The sequence below is a fragment of the Carcharodon carcharias genome, chromosome 2 (genome assembly GCF_017639515.1).
Source record: "Carcharodon carcharias isolate sCarCar2 chromosome 2, sCarCar2.pri, whole genome shotgun sequence".
NCBI lineage: Eukaryota > Metazoa > Chordata > Chondrichthyes > Lamniformes > Lamnidae > Carcharodon > Carcharodon carcharias.
Window position 1 is genome coordinate 42,666,011 of NC_054468.1, and position 27,427 is coordinate 42,693,437.

Below are 27,427 nucleotides of genomic sequence, written 5' to 3' on the forward strand. Positions count from 1 at the left end.
AACCATCCGTTCAGTGGCTAATGCCTCGTTTTAGTAATTTCTTGCTGAAGTTCATATAAATTAACTTTACTACTGTATAATCATTGTTAAAAGATAATTTTATAATAACCTAGGAGCATTTCTATAGTAAGGACACACATACTATTTCTAAGAATTCTTGAGGTTGTAATTGTTTCATTCCAGTCTAGACATGTCTAACTGGTGTTTGGTCCAATATCAAAACCAGCAGTGTAAGAATCTTAGAGCAGCCAAAATCTGTACAGTTTAATTCACTGGGAGTGAAAAAATCCAACTGCTGCAGAAAGTTGTAAATCTGTCAATTAAAAGAAATCATTATAGCGACAGGTTTAGAATTATGTTTGCACTGTTTTTTTGCCTGTAATGTAGCAGATGAAATTAATTTAAGATGAAATCTTCCAATACCGCAGTATTCCATTTGTTCCAATTAGCATTTAAGTCTTTCCTTTTCTGAGAGGAAGATAATGCAGTGTGTTCAGACATGGTCCTTTCACCTCAGGGATCTATTTGAATCCAGCCCTGATTACACAGTCTTCCCTCTACTGACTCGAAGAGTCCTCTGTGAAATGAATTTGTTCTGTTTCAATCTAGTTCTTAACAAGAAGAAATGATGTTAGGGATTGCAGAAACATGCCTTTCCCCAAGAGATCAGATTTAGTTCACTGTACAGGATTATAGGCTTTTCTGGGATTTAGTGGACTTTGAATCTAGATTCGGAGCACAGGAAGTTCAGAATTGCTTGGTGTTACAAAACTTGAATATTGCTGAAAGGAGTGACATATTGCCAAAGCAACATGTCGGGCATGCGTCCCGACGTCATAGGGCAGTCCCACGATATTTCGTTCGACAGATGCGCACTGGAGCCATTAAGAAAGTAATTCATGTAATTAGTAACACTGCCAGTCCAACCTTAAGGTTGGCGGGCAGACGAAAAGCTCAAGTGACCTTCGCGTTTTTTAGGAAACCTCATCCACGAGCGGGATGAGGTTTCCTAAAGATTTTATTAAATAAATAAATAAAGTTTTCATGAAAATAAAAACAAGTCCCATCTCATGTGACACAGACACATGAGGGGATATGTTTAAATAAATGTTGAAATCATTTATTTAATTATTTTAATATCCATTCAATCTCCCTGAGGCAGCTTTGTGCCTCAGGAGATTGTTGCACTCTTTCATGCGCATGCGCGAAAGAGGGCTGGCCCCGATTCTCCCTCCTCCCCTCGCCCTCACAAGTAGCGCTGAGTGCTATCGGTCGCATATTAAGGCCCGCCCGCCATATGAAAAATTCTGCCCCAGGAAAACATGCACAAAATTGAAGCTGTACCTTAGAACAAATGAGAGAGGTTATGAACATAATAAGAGGATTAATGTTTAATGATTAATGGATCAAGCTTGCAGTGTTCCTTGGCAAATTGCGTTGCAAATGTACATAGCATCAGAAATGATCTAGATACATTAATTGAACCAGAGGAGTATGATATAACCTGGACAGTTTCAGCTACAAAATGTTCAGGAGAGATAACGAACAGAAGAAGCAGTGGCCTTATTAAAGTATAGCCATAGAAGAAAAAGTTTTTACTAAAAAGAATCTGTCTGGGTTTAATTAAGAAATGAGGGATTTATTATTAAGTGCTTATAGACTAATGAAACTCCAGCAGTTCAAGAAGACTCATTGTTGAGAGCAGCAATGGTTGGGCAACAAATACCGACCCTGCTCACGAGACCACATACTGAGAAAAAAAAATAAAGTATGAAAGAAGTTAAGGCTGAGATTTCTATTGAAATAAGATATTTTGCAGTAATAACAGTCATAATAATGGGAGACTTTAACTGTCATGGGACAAAGGAAATGTTCCTGGTCAGAATGGAGAGTGGTTCTCAGAATTCATCCAGAACTTTTGCTTTAAAATGTTGCATGTCCAGAAAAGATACAGTTCTCCATCTGGTTCACAGAAATTACGTCTGATTGCTCGGAGATCTAAAGTTCAAGAATACTCTTACAAATTTCATCGTGTAGATAAAGCAGTGGTTCAGATATTTAAAAGATGGATCTGATGGAAGTTAAGTACATGCTGAATAGGAAGAACGTAAATGTGTTAAAAGCATGTAAGGTAGGCAGGTTAGAGGAAAATGACGCCATTCCAAATTGTGTGGATGGAATTGTTAGCAAAATTGAAGCCCATGGGGTTGAAGGAGTAGTGGCAGCAGTAGTGTGCATATGAATTTGGCTAAGGGATAGAAAGCAGAAAATAGTGATAAAACGTTTTTCAGACTGCAAAGAAGTATACACTGGTGTCCCAAGTGCTTGGTACATAGGACCACTGATCTTTTTGATATATATTAATGCCTTATACTTGGATACACAGAATATAATTTCAAGGTTTTCAGGCTATACAAAACTCAGAAGGATGAGCAGGATGATAGAGCAGACAAGTGCTGGTGAAATGGACAGACACATGGCAGATGAAATTTAGCAGAGAGGTGTGAAGTGATTTATTTTGATGGGAAGAATGGTATCATGCCCAGTAAAGACATGTTATATTCATAACTTTATGCATGGACTGAGCTTTTATGGAAGCTTCTGGAATTGTCTTTTATTTATTTAGAATGGACCTGATAAACTGTTAAGATGGCTGTCAATGGGTCAGGTGACCTTTGCTTATTCAACACAGACTATCAAGCTTCCAGAAAGTTACAAACTTAATAACCATGGAATGGACATACCAAGACAAATGATATCTGTGGAATTCACATTTCCCATTGCTCAAAGCTTACTCAAAACACAGGCCAGAATCTTTCGCTCCCCCACCGATGGGATTTTAGGCGGGCAGAGCATGAAATTGAAGGAATGGGGTTCCCGCCTGCCCTGACCAAGCGGCGATTTTACACTGGGCGGCAAAGCCTTGGAAGGGAAGCCTGCCCTTACCTCAATTTTTAGGGAGGATTTACCTTGCATAGGGGAAGCCTAATGAAGAATGGGCCTAGATCTCAGGCAGGAAGTCGGGGGGCACCTCCATTAGAAGCCCTTTCTGACTGTGGGTGACCCCCCCCAACCACTTAAGATCCACTGGCCGCTGGACACCCCCTCCCCCCCCCCCCCCCAAACCCTCCACCCCGGCCTTTTTCCCCGCGAAACCCTGATCGTCCTCTTTGCACCCCACCCAGGCCTTCCCTACCCTCCCCTCCCAGGGACTCTTTAAACTTACCTTGTCCTCCGGTCCTGGGCCTTAGGCTCAGGCATATTGGTGCACTTCCTCTTCTGTCTGCATCTCTTGTTGCTTCAAGGTCTGGAGAGCTGTCAGCCAATTTGATTGGCTAGCAGTCTTCTAAGATGGGACTTCCTCCCGAGTGTGGGGCGGAAGTCTTGTCTGCAGCCACTTAACATTCATTTGAATGTAAATGGCTGCAGGATGCTCAGAGTCGGCGGGGATGTGCTGCCTGCTGACTCTTCGGATGGCAGGAAGGGAGACCCTGCTATCTGTAAAATTCAGGACATGGAGCCAATGGACACCTAGACTATTATGTCTCCAGGTTTGTAATTCAGTGAAGGAAAACTGATGAAACCAGTTATCCACAAGTTAAGTGTGAAAGATCAACACCCATCTCCTGTTGTATATCAATGGCGTTTTAGCTTAAAGCTATCCTGGGTTAATTTTAGCTGTTGTCCATGTTACTGAAACTGGCTTCTGATACTGAGATCCTTTATTATCGCAAGACCCAGAAGAGGTCTGGGCAGACTGCAGAAGAACACCAACAAGACAACAGCTGCAGAGAAAAGGCTGTGCCATCTTTGCCTTTTAAGAACTATTGGTCGCCAGCCAGTCTGCAAACCAGTCTCTGAAACTAGCTGCAAGCCATCAAGCAGCAAAAGTACTTAACCTGTTCCAGTTTCAAAGTTTACATAAGAATCAACCTTCTAGATATTCGACTACAAGAAATCTTGCAACCTGCTAGAAACCGTTTGCTTCATAAGATCCTCACTCTTAATCATTAAATTGATTCAACAAACCACAGACCTGCCATGTGGGAGACTGGAAAGTGCAAGTCAGAGACTGAATTAACTCTAATATGTAAAAGCCCATTATCTTTATCTATGTCCAATCTTTGTGCCTGTGTGTCTGTGTGTGTGCAACCGAGTTGCATTAATTCAAGGTACATTTGTGAGAATAAATAACCTCCTTTGTTTTGAACACATGAAAGCCTGCTGGGGAATTATTTAATTGGAATACATACTGCAAGGTCAGGAGAAGACACACCTCTTTCCATACAAAACTTACTGATTACAAGTAGTAAGAGAGCAAATTCATTCTGTCCATGACAATGGGGAGAGGCAAGATTTACTAAATGGTCCAATTTTAAAGGGAAGAAAGGAGCAGAGAGATCCGGGGATTTATGTACACAACTCTTTGAAAGTGGCAGGTAAGTTGATAAAGCTGTTTGTAAAAGCATATGGGATCTTTGACTTAATAAATAGAGGCATAGATTACAAAAGCAAGGAAGTTATGTCAGACCTTTATGAAACATTAATTATGCCTCAGTTGGAGCATTGTGTTCAATCCTGGGCACCACACTCTAGAAAGAGTGTCAAGACCTTGCAGAAGGTGCAGAGGAGATTAAATTGAATGGAATTGGGGATGAGGGACTTGAGTGGAGTGATTTGAGAAGGTGGGGTAGAGTGGAGTGATTAGAGAGTGGGGATTGTTTCTTTTAGTGTGTAGAAGGTTAATAGAGGTGTTCAAAATTTTGAGGAGTTATGATAGAGTACTGACGGAGAAATTATTTTCACTGGTGGGAGTATCAGTAACTTGAAGACATGGATTTAAAATACCAGAGGGGAAATAATTTTTTTAACACAACTAATTATGATCTGGATATCACTATCACTATCTGAAGGTGAAAGCAGATTCAGTAGTAACTTTCAAAAGGAAATTGGATAAATACCTAAAAAGAAAACATTGTAGGGAGAATATTCCCCATATTGGGGAAGTGGGCGCTGGCGGTCAGCAGCGATCAGGTCCGCGCCGCCATTTTGCGCAGGTGGGCCAATTAAGGCCTGCCCAGCACGTTTGGCCAGTCCTGGGCGCGGCAGGAGTGGGCGGGCGCACACGGAACGGCAATCACCGCCGGGTCCAATGGCGACCCGGCAGCCTGTTTAAAGGCCAAGTTGCAGCCACACCAAGGCTGCTGTACATGGCCAGAGGTTGGGGGAAAGGCACATCTGAAACAGCCATGCAGGAGGGTAGAACAGGTGGCCACCGTGCGCGCAGATTTTCTGATGAGTGCCTTGCTGCCCTCCTCAAGGAGGTGGCAGCACGGCGGGATGTGCTTGTCCCCAAGGACGGGAGGAGGAGACCACCCCACTTGACGAAGCATGCGTGGGAGGAAGTTGCGGAGGTCATGAGCTCCCACAACATGGTGCGGCGCTCATGGACCCAGTGCTGTAAGCACTTCAATGACCTAAGCACAGGCAGGGTGAGTAGCATGTTAGCATCATTCACTGCACCCATCATGTAACCTTCTTCCCCGCTTGTGTTGGGGGTGGGGTGGGGAAGAGCCTAGTGGGGTGCACAGGGGAAAGGACACACCAGGCATATTTGTGAGAGTGCCAGCCACCAGCGTGGTAAGGATGCATTGCAGCCCTGCAATGGCCAAATGGGCTTGGGGTGGGCCAGCCCCGAGGAGATTGACAGCACACGCCCAGGTCCACTGGAGCCGGAGAGGTTGGTGTTCCACAGGCAGGTATGTATGGCCAGCACTCACGTCACCAGTAGTCTCCCAACATCCATGCCATTGCTGATTGTTCAGTGAGTGACGTTACCAACATGGCTTGCCCAGTGTGTGTGGAATGATGAGCCGGGGGACAGGCATGTACTTTGACATTGTCCACAGACTAACTGATCGAATTTCCTTACTCTTCCTTTCAGTATCATTGGCACATGGCCGGGAGCAGGAGCAGCAGGGGTCCCCTCTGAAACCTGAGGGTCATGAAGTTGCACCTTAAGAAGTGTCACACCATTTCTGCCAGGCAGGCACCTGTGCAGATACTGGCACCTCAGTGGGCATCATGTCTTCGGCTAGTGTCCCAGGTCACAGCGGTGAGGGCACTTCACAGTCGCTGGAGCAGCTGGCAGAGACAGAGAGTGCCGATGGTGCCTCAGTCGGAGGACTGAAAGGGCCCAGGTACATGCTCAGACCGTGGCAAATGATGAGCCTCTGGAGTCATCACTGGTGCTTTTCTGTTGCCTTCCCACCCCCATGAGTTGTTTCGAGCTTTGTGTGAAGTCCAACACCATTTTATTTCTGTTATGTGAAGAGACTTTGGTTACAATATTAAATTAATGTCGTCTCAAATGGCTGTGGGTTCCTTTTTTGGAATGGTGCATGGATTCCTGAGATTTGATGACTGATTTGTGTGCCTTTTAGATTTATTCACTGCGCCCATCGCCAATCCTCCTATCCAGACAGATGAGGTCTCCAGGATGGAGGATACAAGCCAGGCTTGTGTTGCAGATCCATATGTGCTGTGCTAGCTAAAGGTTCCTTGGATTAGAGCGTCCTGGTTGTCCCTGCCTCCCTGGAGCATGCCCGGATCGGCCTGTGCCCACTCATCATTTCCCTGTGCGTGCTCATTCTCGGACTCACTGCTGGACTCATCGTGCTCAACCCCAGCCACTCCATCTACATATTCTTCATCCACAGCATCTCCCCTTTGCAGAGTTAGATTGTGCAGAACGCAGCATGCAACCACTATAAGCGATACTCGATCTGGGGGGTACTGGAGTGCGTCCCCGGAACAGTCCAGGAATCTGAAGCACATTTTGAGAAGACCGATGGCTCTCTCCACCACTGCCCTTGCGGGGGCATGACTTCTATTATACCACTGCTCAGCTTCTATTCTTGGATGGTGGAGAGGCGTAATGAGCCACTTTTGAGGGGATAGCCCTTGTCTCCCAACAGCCATCCATCAGTCCGGGCTGGAGCACTGAAGAGCCCCGGCACCTGGGAGCTTCTGAGGATGTAGGTGTCGTGGGAAGCTGCCTGGGTACCTTGCACAGACTTGCAGGATCTGCATCCTGTGATCACACACTATCTGCACATTCACGGAATGGAAGGCCCTCCTGTTGACAAAGGCACTGGGCTCACCTGCTATCTATTGCACCCTGGACGCGGGGGAAGCCAGCAATCGCCGCGAAGCCTCTGGCTCGCGCTGTCTGGCTGGCCTCATGCCAGCTGTAGTGGATGAAGGTCAGTGCACGCCTGAACAGAGCGTTTGTGACCTGCTTGACACAAGTGTGGACAGCCAATTGGGAAACACCGCAGAGCTCACCCACTGAGCCCTGGAAAGAGCCAGCGGCATTGAAGTTGAGGGCAGCTGTGATCTTTAGAGTCACGGGCATGGGGTGTCCACCCACACAGTTAGCTGAGATCACTGGACCAATCATCTGACAGTTAGTGTTGACTGTCTCCTTCGGCACTGCACCTCAGACATACTGAGGTAGGTGCTTCGTGCTCTGTATACCCTGACAGCAGGATAGTGGCATCTTCTGAGACCCCTTGCACCTTGGACTACCTCCTGGACCTGCACCCCTTGTGGCTGCGCCTGTCCTCCCAAAGGTGACTCCCCTGGAGGCTGAATGAGCACTCTTGGCCTCCTCCCCCTTCTAACCCTCCCTTGCCCCTCAGATGAGGTGCCTCCAGTGGAGAGATCACCTCCCATTCCCAGGCTCAGGGAGGCTTGCTGAAACCCACAGACCCCAAGACAAATCCTCACTGAAAAGTGCTGACCTGAAGGCTATGAGTGCAGTCCAAGCTGCTGCTGTGTGTTTGAGAATTCTCCACCTCACACCTGCAACTTTCAATAACTTATGAGCACTAACTGTTAAATGTTTGGATTCGCAAAAACAATGATCCCTCTTTCCTGTCCATGGATGAGCATCATTAAAGTTTCAGATAGCTGCCTGCCCGTTGCGCCCATTCGACCAGCCGAATATTGCACGGGCACCATAAAATCCACAACAATTGGAGCCTCAACTACCTTAATTGGCTCGGTAATTACTGGTGGGCGCATAACGGACATAGTCGCGCGCACGCCCAGCAAAATATCACAATGGTGCGCGGTTTTGTCGGGACGCGCGCCCAACATCACCGTGCGTCATTTTACGCATCGACGTTCAGGACCTGCCCCCTGCCCGCCGACGGAAAAATTCTTCCCTGTATGTTTGGAGGAAAGACTATGGGCAGAATTCTTTGTGCCTGCTGGTGTCAGGGGTGTTTGGCAGTGTGAGTGGACAATATGGCGAGAAGGCTAAAATTTGGCTTCACGATGTCGGTGAAACCAGTTTGCAGTCATCCACTCTGTCGTCAATGGTGGGCCACGTTTTCTGCCGTCGGACATCAGGAACCTCATTGTCATACATCTACATATCATTATAAGCCAAGCTTGCTGGAATCATACCCCCTATGCTGAGTCATCCAAGCACATTGGCAGGAAAACATGCCGGTACAGAATACGCCTTGACAAGTGTAATGTGCAGAAGTTGGCACTTGTCATCAGGGCCTTGCTCACATCTCGGACATCCAAGGAGCAGAAGATGCTGGAGCCTGAGAGCAACAGAACCCTGGAGGAACATCCATCTGATGGACATGGCTCCACCATGAAGCAGCTCACGGAAGGTGGAAAGTCACCATTGAGGGTCTGTTCACAATGGCTGATCATCGAGAGGGTGGAGAGGAAGGTCCAGCTGTGTTTGGAAGATACACCAGAGGGTGGAAGAGGTCTAGGAGAGGAAGGTGGTCGGGGGTGGGGAGGTGGAAGCAAAGGTGTTGGGAGGAGGGTGAAAGTAGTTGACAGAAAGGGTGAGGTTGGGAGGGGGAGGGGAACAAAGGTGTCGGGGGTAATGAAGGTGTCGGGTGGGAGGGAGTATGGGGAGGAAGGGGTATGGGGGAGAATATGACAACTGGGGAGGTAGGTGTAAGGGAAGGAGTCAGGAGAGTGGAAGGAGCCCGGCAGGGAGGAAGAAATCAGGATGGTGGGGGATGGTGATGGAAAGAGTCCCGGTGGTGTGGGGAAGGAGCAGTCTGGTGTGGGGGAGGAAGGAGTCAGGTGGAACGACTAAGTGAGGTGAAGGAGTTCCAAGGAAGGAAGGAGTCCGAAGGGGTCCTGGTGAAAATGCAAGGGAAGGGTCTGTGGAGCTGATGACTGCTTCTTGGGGAGCAAACTGAGGGTGGGAGTGGTAGGAAGGAATGGTGAGAATGTCCAAGGGCAGAATGAGGCAGTAGGGTGGAAGGGTGAGGGTGCAATGGTAGAAGGGACGGCAAGGGTGGTTGGTGGGGACTCAAAGGCAGGCACGGACACTGGGGGTGGGAATGATTAATGTGGATGGGGATTTTCGGGAAGGAAGGGAACACGCACTTTCCCCTGGACACCCCTGAAAAAAAAGGGTAGTGGCTGGTAAGTGACGGTGTGGAGGTGGAAGGTGATGCCAGGGGGGTCAACAGTGATTGGGGAAAGGAAAGGGGTGCCTGGGGGAGGGAAAAGGACTAGGGACCTCAAGAAAAACTACAGCTACCATGCTTGTTAAATCAAAAGTGAAATGAGACTCATGGTTCACGAGAACAGATGCTGCATGGGATTGTGATCAGTTGGGGGGCAGAGATGCGGGTCAGCTCAATGGACAACTGAAAGTAAACCCCAGCAGGCAGCATTGAAAATGCTCAGAACATTGAGATAACTGTGAAGGGGGAAGGATCTGTGTGCGTGGGAGAGTGCTTGCATGAGGCTTTGAAAGGCCCTGCTACACACAAATTCTCCCTCCAGAATCATTCTTGGGCCAGCTGCATGCAGCTGAACTGCTCATGGAGGTGGGGAGGGGTGCAGGGGGCTTTCTCACGAAGCCTGAAAATTAAGCTGAAACACACCATTACGCATTATTCAGTGAAAGTGAATATTTTCAGATTGTAAAGTGACAGAATGTGTCCACCCGTGCAACCAACTGATCAGAATTTATTAACTTTTCTAAGCCTTAGACTTCTAGATGCTGCCCTGACATCCGCAGCAGGAATGGAGATAGCCTGTGCAATGGTTGACCCTGTTGCCTCCGATAACTTTGGCTGGGTCCTCTGGAGAGCCGCGGCCTTGGGGCCCAGGCTTGCTTTGGCAGTCCTCCCGTAGGCCAGCTGCTTCCTCTGCGGTGACAGAGGACAAGGTTGAGGGGATCAAGGCAAAAGGGACTCTGAGGGTGAGGGCAGCCTCTGAGATTCCTGAGCGGATGACCCAGTGGGGTGTCCAGCTTCCACTCCTCCTCCCTCTGTGTGCCCGAGGGCCCTGGCTTGAAACCTTGAGGGGAAGGAGCACTTGGAGGGACATTGAGGTGCCCTGTTTGTCTCTTGCTTTACTACTGCAGTAACTCACCCCTAACTATCACTGTTGAGTGCAGGTTTGCGCACATTTCCGTGTTCTGCTGGACCAGGATTCCCATTGGCATCTGCCATCCTCCCCATGGAGACCTCCATACGCATACATCTGGGCACCACTTCATCAGAGAGCAGGCAAACACACTCCTCCGACTCATATGCTACTCTGTTGAGGGCTTCCAACAGCTCTACTTGATGTTTCCTCGCCATCTGCCGACTCTCCATGACGCGTTGGAAAGCCATTTCGTCATCTAACTCTGACCTCACTCAGATGCCTCTTTCCCAGCAGTCCTCTGAGTGTCAGGGAGCTCAGCTGAACTTGCCTCCTGCTGCGGACACCTGTCCCCGTGCTGACCACCAGATTGTGAACCCGAGCCTGTTCTAGATCTAGGTCCCACTGAGGTGTGTGTCTGTGCTGGTGGAGGGTGTGAGTAGGTGTCGTGATGGGTCTTCTAGGCTGCTTATTTCCAGGTCTTCAATGGAGGAGGGGTCGTCTTGGCTGGAGATGAGGACCTGGATGGAGCTGAGGGACTGGTTGGCTGAGGCTGTCGGTTGCTTGGCAGAGCTCCCTGTGAACCAAAGTGCAGATAATTAGTGCATGGCAGCAGAGTCAAAAGCAGGAAAGAGCACACACTTTTGCATTGTGAGGGGGATGACGTGGTGCAGGATTCTGATGAGGTGTTTGCCGCCAACACCTCACTGTCATTGCAGGCGCGGTCCACATCCTCACCATTCAGCACGATGGCACACTCCTCAAAGTGAGTGGGCCTAACGTAGGCCACTCCACCCTTGGTCTGGGATCTCTCCCTGCTGTTGTAAACCAGCTTCTCCAACATGAAAACAGATGGAAGGATTGTGAGCAGGACACATGGCAGTGTGTGGAATGTTTGTGGTGTGAGTGGAGCCATGGACGGGATGAGGACATGAACTTGAGAGGATATGAACCTGATAGAGATGTTAGTGGTGGTGTCCCTTGAGCTGTGAGATCCCTGTGTATGTGTGGTGTGTTTATTAGTGTGAGAGTTGAGAGTAATGAGAAGAGTGACTTAGCCTGGCCGAACGGATGAGACCATTCATCCTTTTGTGGCACTGGGTGGTGGCTGTCCTCTTTTGTAGGGTATTGGCACTGACCACCGCTGCCACTGCCTCCCATGTTGGATTGATGACCTTGCTTGCTGGCCTTTGCCCAGAATGGGGTAGAGTCATCACAGAGGGCCCCCAAGGCATCCAAAAGGCGCTCAAAGGATGCATCATTAAACCAGGGGGCTGAAGTCTTCTTGCCTTTCGGGGCCCGGTCGTCTTTGCAGCTGTCCTGGGCTGGAAGCACTGAGAGGTGTGTATGCAGCTGGACCTTACGTATGGTGCCCAGCGTAAAGAAGCGGTGAGGTGATGGCATGGCTGGTGAATGAGGGCCCGCCCGCCACCAAAACGGCGTGTTTCCTGGGAATGCATGATTAATGAGGCAGGATTGGGACGATTCACCGTGAAAAGCCAGCATTGTGGCTGGTGGGAAAAATGTTCTTTTTCCTGCCTGCTACCACATTTAGTGCAAATCTGGGACAATTCCACCATTTATGATTAATTGGATGGTTCTTTCCAAGACCCAGCACAAGCATGATGAGCTGAATGGCCTGATTCTGCTCTATATGATTCTATGATTCATGTGGTTTGGGTTAACCTTGCCACTCTGAAGCAGAGATCTGGTAAGGACTCAAATGTACTGTTGATCTAATTTTACATATCCTGATACAGTAGAGGATCATATTAAGTTTGGGTAATCATAATGCCAGACTGAATACAATCTCCACAAAACAAAAATGAAGAACTGTGCTTTGTTTTACCTCATCTACTTCAAAAATTTAAAGAATATTTCTGCAGATGTTCAAATAGGAAATTTATCCATACTGCTGCAAAAAATTAAGTGCTCATGTTTCATATCCTCATTTGGTAGGATAAGAATGTTTTAAGCTGAGGAAGCTTTCTCAATTTACATTGGAAAACTAATTTCTCACAAATTTTATATAAAATACACGATAAAGCTCAGATGCTTTGGTCTCAAATATTTCTTTTTTACATATGTTGATATCTCTTCCATACTCATTTGTAAATTGAAATGCATTTATATTGTACTTTGCTGCTTGTTTTCATGGTATTACAGAAGTTTGTATGTTCTGAAATATTGGCTACACTGAGCTATATTTTTAACCATTGCAATATTTGATAACTATAAAATGTTGAAGAGTTGGTTCTAAAATGTCTTTGCATTCAGAAATAGTGTTGGGACTAATGCAGAATTAAGATTGTTTTCTTACTGCAAATTAGTACCACTGAGATGGTTTCCTGTTTATTTGGGTATTACAATACAGTGCAGGCTGAATTAAAACTTCCACACAGTATGAAAAGAATGTAGGGCAAGCAGTTAGTGGTTTATTTTGATTTCTGTCCCTGTGCCCTTTTCCTAGGAACAAATTCAATTTAAGAATGCGTACTTGAAATCATCTCTATAAATGATAGATGAGGTTCTGTCGTTTTTAAAATACACTTGCAACATCTGAGAATCTGAACATAAATTTAACTTAATGCACTCTGTTTCCAACTGCAGTTGCATTATGTGGCTAAATGGCACGTGATATGACCTTATCGTCAACTTAAGCCATGCTGGAGACTACCCCTGCTGGTGATGTGGAATAGCTCAAACAATACCACTTTCAGTAACGCACTGATGTGAATGGCTATTTTGTCTAGTTTTCAAAAGAATAAAATTGGTTTTGGCACCTCAGTCTACCCATTGCAGAGAATTGGTGGTTTCCCAGTAACTCAAAGGATGAGAGTTTTAAATAATGAAGCGCTGGCTTTTGAGTGTGTTGTAAATTTCTTAACCTAATCATATTAAAGTTTGCCACAATGACCATTGCTTTTCTAACATTATATTGGCAGTTGTTTTGATCTTTGCTGATTGATAACTTGGGTTTTGTGGTTTAGCCAAGCATTACATTATGTAGAGATAATTAGAAATGCTGAGGCTTTTGTTCAGTACCACATGGAGCAACATGGTCATGAGAACTAACTGGAGTGCCATTATTTTCAGGTAATTAAACTAAATCACACAAACACATTTCAGATTTGCAATGTTACAGGGAATAAAGCTCTGGCCAGGCTGTTGCACACCCAATTCAATTGAAATAAATATGACAAACTAATACTGTCCCTAACAGGTTTGTTCCCTAATGTTCCATTTTTTATACTCCATTCATTGTTTTTAAAAAACGGCAAATGAAAAATACAGTTTACTTTTGACTTATTGTTCAAACCTTGTTCTTAGGAAAATGATTAAAAGTTCCTCAATGTTTATGGAAAAATAGACAAAATAAATGGCTTTAGTGGCGAAACTAGAATGCACTTACAAGGAAATATACAACACAAATCTTTGATGTCACCAGAAAACACACAACAAATTGAAAGGTGATATAATGAGCATCAAAAGTGTAAGAAGTCATTTGAGTTTGAACATTCAAAACTTGAGTGCATATAGAAAGCTCAGGAAGCTAAATAATTATCCACAGTACTTGAAAGTTCAAATTCTAGTAAATATTCTGGTTGTAATTTGATTTCTTTAAACGTTTTAATGCCTTCATAATATCAGAAGAAATAATTGATGTTGCAGATTTTTAGTGTAGATTATGTAAATGTTTGTGTTTCTGTTGTCTTATGTACACAGAAGCAAAATCACACTTCAGGCAATTTCTGAAACAAACCAGACATTTTGGTTCATGATAAAAAAAACATAGAAAGCTTAAGAAGAAATGCATAATATAAATAAAATATAAAAAGTTAACTTTTTTTTTTGCAGGGGTCTGTAAATTGTCTCTTGTGTATATCTTCAATCCGATTCACAGCGAAATCATAGATTGCCAAGATTATGTTAACATCTGTGCTGCTGTTATAGTTTGAATGGGTTGGAAGAGCAATGATGGTTGCTGAGATCTCTGCAGAATTGAGGCAGCCATTCTGAAGTTTGTAGGGACACCAACAGCAAGAACATATTGATATTGTGTTGCATTCCATCTGTTTATTATATATTAAAATTAAAGAGCTCATTGCAACATTCCATTTTAAAATACTTTGAAAATTCCCGGTTGTGGCTCTGTCGAAGGAAAGGTATCTTCGTAAAAGTATGAACGTCTTCTTACTGTAACTGGCCTACAGGTGGTATTAAGTGACTGGTATCATTTTAAATCTGTCACAGTAATGACCTCATAAGTAGAACAAACATCATCTGCTGATCTGATCGCAATGAAAATGTGAAGAGAAAGATGTTCACCACTAATAGGATTACAGGCTTTAGGATGTAAAGATGTAACTTGCCACATCTCAACCAAACCCTTCTTTTCCTCAGTGGATTGCAACATTTCATGCGGTACCTGGTGGGTGGCACTGTGATGGGACTGGAAGTGTAAAATAGTAATGTAACAACAGTTTTCAAATTTCTTGAAGTGTTGTACCTGTACTGGTAATTGGAGCCCTCTATCGTTTCCACACATCAAGCTTTGTCTAGCTTGCATCTGATTGCATGTTGTGAGAGTTTCTTATGCATTGAGTACTTCTACAAATTGCTCTTTTCAGTGGGTGTTGATATTGTCCATGTCTTTGAGGAGAGTATTGCCATCTTTGGATCTTCCCAGTGTTTGTCCATGTGTTGAAGGTCCATAGATCGCTTTGCTTGCTTTGAAAAAGGTGAATCCATGCATGTCAGTGAGGAGGTGAATTTCCTCAGCCTTCTCTGTCCACCATTTGTTCTTCAAATCGCAGGTTCTTTTATTCCAAATTATGTGAAGGCAGATTATACAGAAAAATGGATGAGTATTTTATTGAGGGCAGGTAATTTGATTTTTTTGGCCTTGCACCGCTGAAGGATATCAATAATTTAGATGGATAATTTAGTGCTTCTCACTAAAAGCATAGAAAGAAAAAACATTTATATCACACTATGACAGTCAAAGCACTTCACAACAATTTGAAGAGCAGTCATTATATACCTGCAAACTTGGCAGCCAATTGCATAAGGCAAGGCTCCCAATCAGCAGCATCTCATCCAAAAGACTTCTAACAATGTGGTAGTTCCTCAGCACAACATAGAGATGTCAGTCGAGAGTTTGAATAGTCACCATTTAAGAATAGTCTTCAAGTTTCCAAGGAGAACTTGTGACTTCTTACACCACATTGTGACTTAATGGCCAGTAACTTCAGGTGGAGTGGAAATTGAGTCAGATTGCCACTCCTCTCGTAGTTCCTTACTTGGAAATACAGCTGCTTCTATCACCCCCGACCTTCTAACCCAGGCTGGGCAAGATCTGTATAGCACAGCAAGTTCCCACAGCCTTCTGCCCAGGGCTGCACTGTCAGAAAAAGGAGGACATGCTCCATTTTTTATGGTACTAGCCGTCTTAAAGCAGGTAAGTTTAAAGGTCCAGTAACTCTGAACAGCTGGGGAAAAGGTAGGCTTATAAGGTCAGTGGGCAGGATTGGTGGCATGGGGGTGGTTAGGATGCGTCGGGGGAGTTGGGTGGCCAGTGGGTTGGGGGGTGGGGGGGTGGTCGGTGGTGGCTGTGGGGGTGGAAGGGTGCTTGTGGAGGGTGGCCTTTTGGAGGACTTGGCAGTGGAGGTGGGGGTGGGTGTTCAGTGGGGGGTGGTCAGGTGTGGAGAAGGCAGTCGGGGGCATGGGGGTGTAGTTGGGAGGTGGGGTGGGCAGTCAGGGGGTGGGTGGGGGTGATAGTCGGGGAGTGGGTTGGACAGTGAAGGGCTCCCATTAGCGGTCAGGAGGTGGGGAGGGCAGTTGGGATGTAGTCGGGGGTGGTTGGGGGGGGGAGGCGGGGTGCACGATTGGTCCTGTGGGTGTTCAGGGTGTGGGGTGTACTCGGGATGGGAGGTGGAGGCTAGTAGCGGGGTGGGGAGGAGTGCAGGGCTAGTGAAGGGGTGGGGGGGGGATCCCGTGGCCCGGAAGTGCTGGGGGTGGTTGAGTGTGTCAGAGGTTTGTCCCGGGGGGGGGTCAGAGTGGATCAGTGCTACAGCTACCCAGAAGCAAGAAGTGGTTTTAATTCTTCTAACTTTTTCTGGGTAACTATTACTGTAACACAGTCGGAACCATCCGAAGTTTGTGATTTAATTCGCATTATCAGATGGTCCCCAGTGTAGATCAATTGCACATCAGAAGTTTGAACTTCCTAGTCAGTTGCCTTTTAATCCTCACCTGGGAACTTCCGATGGGGATTTCCCAGCGCATCCGACCCCAGTTACTCTGTCCAGGAGCTCAGAAGTTATGGGCCATTATCTCTTTTTTTTGTCTTTTCCTGGCAGTGAACTCCAGCATCACTGCTACATGTAAAGGTTCACATTTTTTTTTAGAAAATATCTGTGTTCCGTGCATTTAGAACTTAAATCCAACTGGGAAATGTGATCTGATTAGATATCATTAATATGAATTGGATCTAATTCATTATACTAAGTTGTACTATGAAGAGAATTACTGGCCCAAGAGGTCGTATTGTTATAAGTGCTGGATGCATGTTTTGCAATACGATGCCCATATGATACAGAAGGAATACAAAGGAGGATCGATGATTTGCAGTTTTTCCATTCTGCTTCATTTAATAATTTACTGTGTGTATTTGGAGCAGACAGGGTAGAACAAGAAGGAAAAGTTGGAAGGAACAGCAGACATAGGTTTGCCAAACCTGGTTCGAGGTATTCCTGGAAGTTTCAGAACAATATTGCTGTTTCTTCGCTGTTGTTCGGTCAAAAACCTGGAACTTCCTACATCAGCACTATTGATGTATCTACATCACACGGACTACAGCAGTTCAAGAAAATGGCTCACCCCCACCTTCTCAAGGGCAATTAGGAACGGCAACAAAAGCTGACCTTGCCAGTGATGCTTACACCCATGAGGAATAAACATGTTTGCTCATGGGACACCTGATCATGCTGCATCTGCAAATGTTGTTGCAATTGTTTTATAAAGATTGGATACCCTATAGTTGAGTATATTTTCTTGTGATTTTGTGCTAGCATTTGTTGCATGAGAAGTTTCTAGAACCTGAAGGCCACCCATGAGCAGGCTAAGTAGAGAAACGGAAAGGGGGAAGAAATCAAAGATTGGGGAGAGATCGGAGGGTTGGAAACCAGAACTGGGAGGAACTTTGATTCGATCAGTAACATAACAACTCACTGAAATTGCGCTAATAACTAATAGCAATACTGATTACACTAAAAATTCCCTCATAATCAATAGTAAAGCAACAATTCATTAATGGCCTATATGTAGCTGGCAGTAATAAGTGTAAATGCCTCACTATCCTACCTGTAACTCATTGTAATCTGGTAACCTGCTAACATTCGTCCTGTAACAACAGCCAGGATCACCTTGCACAAGATAAGGTCAGGCTCCCTCAGTAATGCCACTTTAAAAGGGTTCATCCCACACCCTATATCCTCGGACTCAAGTTTTGTGTGAAGGCAACACTTCTGAATTGGGAGCTTCAGTCGAAGCTAGTCTGTATTTGGATTTTGCACATCAAAGCCGCTCAGACCAACCTGAACCGCAGAGATTGCACAAAGGTCATTGGGTCCGTGCTTCTCATAAGGTGCATTGTCCTAAGCGCAGCTTAATGTTTTGAAACCACTTTCTGGACTCAGACTTAATAAAAACTCTTCTCAAAGATTAAGAGAAATTACAACCCAGGAAGAGGCCATATGGCACCTGCCAGCTGGTGACTGTACCAATGCTGCCGCTTTCTCTTTTAATCTCATTTTTCTGCCCCCCCCCCCCACTTCTTCTCCACCATCTTTAATAAGTTATATTCTTGGTTTGCAAGTATTTACCCCATTGCTGTTTAAATTATGTTCTCATCTCTGCCTCGAAGGCCACTTGTTATGAAGCACCCTGTGGTCTAACAGCCTTCTGTTCAAAAGCCTTCCCTTACCCTTTCTTCGCTTGGACTGTTTCACTATTTGCCCACAGTAATGTCTCCAGGTTTCACATAACCTTTTACTGGCTGCTCCTTTCAGCACTGCTTCTTTTTGCCATGCTGCTGCTGTTCCTGCCAGGAAATGCTGAATCACCCCTTTCCTCATTCTTCCTTCCCCCTAACTTTCCCAACAGAACACGAATCTTCTCTTACCTGAACTCTGATTCTCCACTCTCCCTCTCTTACCTGAAAGCCCTTCTCTTATCTCCTCTTTCCCCAACCCTTAGCTTCCTAGTTGTTTCTTCACCAGATAGTTACAGGAGTAGACCAATCAGCTCCTCGAGCCTGTTTCGCTACCATTCAATTAGAACATGACTGATTTCTGACCTAACTCTATTCTCATCTTTGTCCATATCCTTTAATACCTTTGGTTAACAAGCACTACATTCACCCCTAAGCTCTGTATTGTAACAGCCAGTTATAGTGAAGAAATTCTGCAACTGCAGCAGCAAATTTAAAAGGCAGATTTCTCCCAGGCTGCTAGCTGCAATTACCAGGAGATTCATGCCCTGTTCAAAACTCTTAGACAATCCAGGAGGATTGGCAACCTTAAGTTGACCATTACCTCTTTTGAGAGAATCATTTGAAGCAGTTGGTATTCAATCTGATATCTGTACTAATAAGCAGAAGTTAGTAAGGATCTTTAAAATGAACAGTTCAAGATTATAAATAAAGTTACCACATTTCATTCAGTTGATAAGTTCAGGAGAATTGTAGTAACTGAAGAATTCAAGAAATCCCACAAATTAATAACAGTCCCAGAGAAGAAATGTTTCAATGCGGAGGAAGTCAGTTTTGAATACTAAAGTTTTTCCATTCAATGTGACCATTCAAGTCCATACTAAGAGTTTTTTCTCTAACTGCTGCACCTTCAAATCTATCTGTGTCTAGGTAATTGGCTCATTACAGCTCCCTCAGAGCAGAACATCTTTGCAAATCCTCAACAATTATGGCAAATCCCAGTTGGTGCTAAAATAGATACGCCATTTATAGACACCTGACTCTAGGAATATCTTGCTGCCACCAGACTAAGTCAGGACCATGCAACCCAAATGTTGTACCGTATGTTTAATTGTGAAGCTTCAGTTGGAGTATACACTGTGGTATAAGCTTTATGAAAATAAATAAAACTATGCAATTAATTGTACGTGGCCAACATGACATTGTGCCTTTAATTTTTAGAATTTGTATTCTAAAGTTTGTATTTGTATTGTAAAGTTCATATTGCCAAGTTTTCATTACTGGTTGGATTGATTATTGTCTATTTTTGTCTCAACTTTTAAAGAGTTATATTTATTTTGGAAAATCAGATGATGGTAATTTTGCCTGCTCGGTAATCATCTCGTAGGAAAAAAAAATATTTTTTGGTACATATAGAATCAAGGGATTTTTTTTAACATAAACAGGGTAGGTTGTAAAATCTACCTTGTTTCATTGTAGAACTGTTTATAAATGCTAAGAAAATTGGAAGCACATTCTTCTGATCCTAAATGTACATCTTGGGCTTCTCTTGATTCAATTTGCAAGCAATGTGCATTGAGTAGTTTACATGGTTGTACAAAGCATTGTTGCCTTGTTCGGTGAGTTCAAGCAAATAAATGCTTCAGCATTTTAAAATTAGATCATCAATTCCTAGCCAAGCTTTGTGTTTCATTTTGACATAATTTATTTTCACATGGACAATGCAAAAGTTGGTACAGTCTTCTTTGAATGTAGAGTAAAGATTCACATCTGTTCAACAAATAATATCCATTTATAGGAACTCAGGAATAGGGTTATGGTATTTAGCCCCTCGGGCCTTCTCTGCCATTCAATTAGAGCAAGGCTGATCCATGACCTAACTCCATATATGGCACCGTATATATAGTAAAGTTTCCCAACACTTTACATGCGCGTAATCAGATAAAGAAATTGACACTGAGCTAAAAGAGGAGACATTTGTGCAGGTGACCAAAAGTTTGGTTAGAGGTAGTTTTTAAGGAACACCCTAAAGGAGGAGAGAAGAGAGGTTTAGGGAGGGAATTCTACAGCTTAGGGTCAAGATAACTGAACAGATTGATGCCAGTGGTGAGAACAAAGAAAGTCAGGTCTGCACAAAATGCTAGAATTGGAGGATCACAAAGTTTTCGCAGGGTTGTAGGGCTGCAGGAAGTTACACGATGGAGACGGACAAGACTATGGATGGATTTAATGATGATAAGAATTTAAATCTGAGATGGTGGTGAATTGCGAGCCACTGTCGGTCAGCAAGAACAGGGCTTGGTGCGAGTTAGGCTGTGGGAAGCCATGTTTTGGGTGAGCTCACGTGTTCAGGGAGTGGAAGCTGGGAGAGCATTGGGAAAGTCGAGTGTCACGGAAGTATAATAATTCTCAATATTATTGTGATTTATTGTAAAAGGTTAATAATCGGGTTTGGATAGTTTGTGTGTGTGTGTGTGTGTGTTAGAAGGGAGGGATTTGATTGAATTGGAGTCGGCTAGTCTGGAGGCTTTGACTTATCAAAAGAAGCTGGGTTTGAAATGTTACATACGTAAACATGGCTGAAGTCTTAAAATGTAAGATGAGGAGAATTTGCATCTTTAGATAAATCAGGGCAGTTTGACTTTCAAAGAGATGGTAGGATGTTTATACCTAGCCAGAGAAGCTAGGTCAAGCAGTGTATTTTTCCCAAAGGTTACTGACATGGAAAGATTTACATTATGAGAAAGATAAAGTTCCAAAGACATATGGGAACAATGAAGTTTACATTGCAAGGGAGAAACATGTATAAAGGAGAATGAGACGATGTGTCAGGGACGGCATTGTAAGATCAACAGGAGTATGAGAAGCCTCCAGTATTTGTGCATTAAGCCTGCTGTCTACAGAAACCAAAGCTGGGAAAAGCCATTTTGAATTCTACTATCCAAAGTATTGTGTTGACTTGCCTGGATCTGTTTAAAATTTTTTTTTAACTGTTGCCTTAAGGGAAGCCAGATTAATTAGGGGTTTTAGGAGTCATTATAGTAGTAATTTGCAAACCTATGTATGTACTTGAAATCTTTTCTTTTGTTAATAAATGTTTAATTTAGTTTTTTAAAAAATCTCAAGTCTTGGTGGACTAATTACTTATGAATTCAGGGCACGCATCTTGAAATAAATATAACTTGCAAAACCATTGTAATAGTGTGATCAAGTTTCCCTCGTGGATTTGATCTGCCTGGTACACATCATCTGTCACGTCATAATATGAGTCTGGAATTAACAAAAGCATGGATGACAGTTTCACCAGCAGATGGACTGAGGCAAAGAGAGCCGATATAATTTTGATTAGGCCTGTTTCAGTGCTTTGGCAACGATGGAAACTTGAAACTTGCAAGAGAGATCAGCATGGATTTGGGAGGCAACATATTCAGGGACCTTGGAGAGAAAAGTTGTAAATGGAGCAGTAGTTTGCAAAGATGGAGGAGTTAGAGTGATTTTTTTGAGTGGGTGATGTTTGAATGGGAGCCTGACAGTACCAAAAAAGAAGGAACTGTTTACAATGCAGTCAGCCCAGGGACCAGGGAGGGAAGTTGAGTGGTGACATTTTTGTGAGCATAGAATCCCTTATTCCTTTCTATTATGTGAGCACTATGTGCTTACTGGCTTTCTGCTGGTAACTTGTCTCATTGGATCAAAAGTTTTTCTGCTGCAACTTCTATTCAAAAGAACTAAACCTTTTTGTGTGGTAGGGTTTGAAAAGAACATACACACTGCAAAAACTTCAAAGATGCTTTCCCAGTGGTTCTGCCAACCTTTTTGCTATTTTGGTGAAGGCATATTCATTCATAGATGGAGACTGAACAACATTCAATGTAGTATTAAGACCACACTGTTGTGTTGTAGACTTGACATTTAGCAAAACTGGAAGTATTCCTTTATTTTTGCTTGAAGCATTAATCCAGTGCCATTGAACGTGTCCCTCTATTACAGTCGAAGATCGCCTTTACCTTGGATAGCGAGACAGGAATGCCTCAAGGATGCTACATCTATCAGTATAAGGACAGCAATAAGTAAGTTGTCCTTTTTGGAAGTATTTCTAACAGCTTTTCTTCTGCTTTAATCAAACTTCAAGTTTTATATCCTATAACCTTAAATAACAGGTGGTGAGAAATGACAAAAAAATTGTACATTTCACATTTGTCCCCTTTCTAAGAATTGTTTTATGTGTATTAATGTAGCAAGAAGCAGTTATTGTGAATTTTTGAACTTTTTTGTTTCACTGAACTGCGCTGTAACAATTCTGTAATTCTATGACCTTTGATTTTTGTGAGATGGTAAAATTGGGGTAAGGAGGTACATTGGGAGACAGTTTTGAACGTTAGCTTTGGTCCTCCAAATTAATCGTCATAGCACAATCCAAGGTATAAGGTGAAGCACCATGTGAGAGATAGAGACCTGATGATAGACTGGTTGCCTGAGTTTGCTTTCAGTGTAGAAATAAAGAATAACATTTAAAATTCTATGCTGTGATTCTCTCAGGTCCATTCTTGCCCATTGAGCCTATCCATGAGGAATTAAGGATCCCCTACAACTTGTAAAGAAGCCTCTAATTTTGAAACAAAACGCTCTGCTATGTTGAAATGTCCCTTTCCAACTCACAAAAGTGGCCATTTGTTTTTCAGAGCAAGTAAATTTAAACTACACACAAGACAGGAAATTTACTAAGTAGTTTAGCCTCCCTTCTTAAAACAAGATCACACTCACAAACCGTATACCTCAGCTTCACAGAGGGAGGGGCAGGCTAATACAAGAGGGATGATCACTGAGTACACTGACTCCTGCTTTGGATACTGAACAATAGTGGCCCAACCCTGGAGAAGATGATGAGTGCCCGTATCTACTTCTTTTGCCTCCTCCCCATGACCTGATCCAGAAGTATGTAATGCAACTAGTATATACAAGGTATAAACAGATTTGTATTGAAGACTCTTGTGATGCTTGTAACCAAAATTTACAGCAACTAAAATCTGTAAAGCATAAAGTTCGGAAAATTAAAAAAAACCTGAGGCAAGTGTGGTAAGATGAGAGCAACTGCTATGCACAAAAATACAGTTGAAATTTCCAGCCATTACTTGACTAGTTTTGGCAACAATAGAATGTTCCATTGTAGATTTCACTAAGTTTTATAAAATGCCAAGAGAGTGCAACATACTACTTTCACAATGGAAAAGCACAACCCAGTGTTATTTCATACATGTTGAAAGAGCACTTTATTTAAATATGCAGGTTCGATAAAATAATTATTCTAGAAATAAATGGCTTGTTACCAGCTTGATTATATATCTTACCTCTTGCTATTTCTTAATTCAGTCTCCCTAAAAAATCAGAAAAAACCTCCAATGTATGCAAATTCTAAAGAGGATATTGAACTTTACCCACAAAGACATTTATTTCTGTATTTTCTGGTAGTGTTTAGAGCACGTCTTTGTGCTTTTCTTTTGTACTTAAAATGCCTGGAAAAAAATTTGTATTTGGATCATTGTTAATTACTGTTTGAAAATTCTTCATGTTTAATATTATGCGTAATATCAATCAGAGGCAGACCGTGGTGAACTGGTGATGATCATTGGAAAAACGATATTCCTGGGCAGTGTTTTGCTAGCTGCAGCTTCGACCACATCTGTGAATCTACATTGGGGAGTAAGGGAGAGACTTATTGGTCCAGGTTTTGTGTAGATAATAATGGTGTGGTTAGCAGCACTCCTTGTTACAACAGAGTAAATCAGGCAACAACCTTTGGTGTTTGCAGCTAAATATAGAAATCCTGATGTTGCTGTCATAAATAGCTCACACTTCCTCAGTATCTTGTACTGGATCAGTCGTCACCTAGACGTGGCACTAAAATCAATGCAATGGCATGAACTCAGAGTTAAAGATGCCAAAAATGTTAATGCATTAAGTGAATTTTTAATAGCATAATAAATAATAATTATTGCCAAGCAACCTCGCTAGCCCTGAAAATTTAATTTTATGTATGTGTAGTCTCATTCCTTCAGATTTTAATTATTGTTGGAGATTGGAGAAAAACATTTTTAACTTTTTTTTTCTCATGCCTCTCAATCTCATTTTTCATTTCCCTTCTCCTTCACGTTCTACACATGGGGCAGAATTTTCTGCCTGTTGGGTGGGGTGGGCCGGACCCAATCTCCGGTGGGCGGGGAGCCGATCCCCGCCGGAGAAGCGGGCCCCGCCGACATTTTATGTGGGCAGGCCAATTAAGGCCCACCCAGCGTGACATCCGGCGGGAAGTGCTATGCGCTTCCTGTGCGGGCGTGGGGGCGGATTCCCTAAAAGCGAGAGCGCACATCTCCCTGAGGCAAAGTGCTGCCTCAGGGAGATCGCTTACACTTTTAAAAATATGAAAAATAAGGAAAAAAAAATTCCCTAATATGTCCCCCTCGTGTGACAATGTCACATGAGATGGGACATGTTCATAATTTACATAATAAGTTTATTAAACTTTTTAAAACCCTACATGAAACCTTTAATTGTATAATTGATCATAACAATGGCCTCAATTGGCCATTGACAGGTCAGCTGGCCCGCAGCTGATTTTGCTGCGGGCCCGCCTTCATGAAAATTTAAATGGGCCAGGATGACGTCGGGGGTTCCGCCTGACATCATCCTGTGTCATTTTATGGGTTGGCGAGTGGGCCCCGCCCCCTGCTCACCGACAGCAAAATTCTGCCCATGGTTTTCATTGATTTAAATACTCTTAATTTACACCTCCTAGTGTAGACCCTGCATGTCTCAATGAGGATTCTTCAATCTGATTGAAGAATGCTGTTGCTTGCCCTGCTGACACATGTCCCAAATCCCCAGAGGGTGCCAGGCTGTTTCAGACACCCGATGACCATAAGTTGCCTCTGAGAAGTACATATAAAATCTATGGGAAGCTGTAAGCAATATGAACAACGAGTGCCATTTGTTCACCACTGCAAAATCCAGATCACTGTTTTCATCATTAATATTTATTAAAATATCTTGCATAGGACATGCACTTGTAGCCCACAACTCATACATCCTATTGATCATGCAGTTCTATTAACATTTATCATAATGAATTGTTCTGTCATTTTGCTAAGTCATCTGACAAGATACAGTTTGAAACTCGCCCCTAGCTGGCTTATCTGAGTGAGTTTCTGAAGTCTCAATTCTGTCATATTTTTTATTATTAAAAAAAAAACCTGTATTCGTCAACTAACTGTGGGTAATGCCACGGGTGAGTTACTAGTCACATATGAATAAGTATAAATGAAGATAGAAACGTAATCGTGAATTTTGTAGTATAATAGCTCCTTTAATTTAAGTTACAGTGAGTAACACCGTCAGGGATCTTATTTATGTGTATATTATAACTAATTATGTTATTCATAAACTTGGATCAAATTTTTTTCCAATAAGCCCACATGGAAAACAACTTGAGAAAAGCATGGAAACTGTTTTTAGTATGCAGGAAACACAATTAAACTATCAAACTACAGGGAAAAATGTGATGTACAGGAAATGTCTGATCAAGAGCATGGTTACTGGCAATTAAATTCAGCCCAAATATATAGAGTTCATATTTGGGTGATGTGAATTTATGACTCTGAAAGGCGAATCCCTGAAAGGTGAGGTGGAAGTTCAGATTTTATTGTAATTGTTATTACAAAACAATTAAAATAGTTTTGCAAGGACCAAAGCCATCACCTTTAGTCCCCACCAGAAACTTTGTATTATTACTGACTGATTCCATCCCCACCCCAACTACTGTTTCATACTTAACCAGATTGCTCACAACCTTGCCATTCCATTTGACCCCAAGCTAAGATTCTAACTCCATAGCTTCTCCACTACCTACTTCCACCTCCAAAACATCATCTATCTCCTCTCCTACATCAGCCATCTGCTGGTTTGAATCCCCTGCCATGCAGTTGTCACCTCCAGACTTGACTATTCCATTGTTCTGCTAGGCAGCTGATCACCCTCCACCCTCCAAATTTCTGCTGCCCAGGTCCTGCTCACCCATAACCATAATCCTTGATGACCTATCTTGGTTCCTGGTCCTCTAATACCACTCATAAATTCCTCATTCTCCTGTTTGAATTTCGTGTCCTTGCACTCTGTAACTTCCCGCAGTCCTATTCCGCCTCCCTTCCCTTTCTTTGACTCTGGCAGCATATTTATTGGTCCCTGCCGTTCACCTCACCCTTTGTGGCGTTCAACAACCTGAGCCCAATGCTCTAGAATTCACTTCCTAAACTGCTCGTGACTCCTCATTCCTCTTCTCTTTTAAGACCCACTTTAAAACTTAACTTTTTTACCAAGCATTTGGTCACACCTCCTAATATTCCCTCCTTTGTAACATATGAGCAAGCATAAGCCACTCATCCCCTTGAATATTTTCTGCTGTCCAATTAGATCATGGCTAATCTGCACTGCAACTGATCTGTTAACCTGCCTTTACTCCATAACACTTGATACCCTTACCTTAAAAAAATTCATAAATTGGCACAGTCTTGAAAATTAATAAATAGAAGTTGGAGCTGGATGACAATGGAGAAGTACTGGAGGAGGATGGCTTAATTAACTACATCAAACACTGCAGAAAATCAAGGAGGACAGGACCATTAATTTACTATGGTCGCAATCACAGCAGATGTCATTTGTAACTTTGGCCAGGGCAATCCCTGTGTTTGTAGGGTGAAAGCTGGACCAAAGAGATTTGAACAGCAAGTTTGACACAGGAGATCATGGAGCTTGAAGGTGAGGACATGTTCAAGGATCCTAGAGAAAAAAGGGAAGTTGAGTTGGGACTGTAGTTAAACAGTATGGATGGGAGAAGGGCAGGCTTTTCAGAGGCAATTTTGAAAGGAAAATAGGCAGTTCTTGTGCAAATAGAACTACAAACACTTTTGGCAAATGTCAGAACCAAAAAAAGGATGGCACTTACAGCAATGCTATAGA

At 43.4% G+C, this 27,427-nt stretch overlaps 1 protein-coding gene across 2 annotated transcripts in view; it reads left to right on the forward strand.

Moving 5' to 3' along the window:
- dis3l2 (DIS3 like 3'-5' exoribonuclease 2) overlaps nucleotides 1-27,427 on the forward strand; it is a 289,427-nt gene that overhangs the window by 189,403 nt on the left and 72,597 nt on the right. For both annotated transcript variants that reach the window (XM_041176034.1, XM_041176033.1), the window contains one exon: nucleotides 22,409-22,488. In XM_041176034.1, coding sequence (XP_041031968.1) covers nucleotides 22,409-22,488 — 80 coding nt within the window. The remainder of the gene's footprint in view (nucleotides 1-22,408; nucleotides 22,489-27,427) is intronic.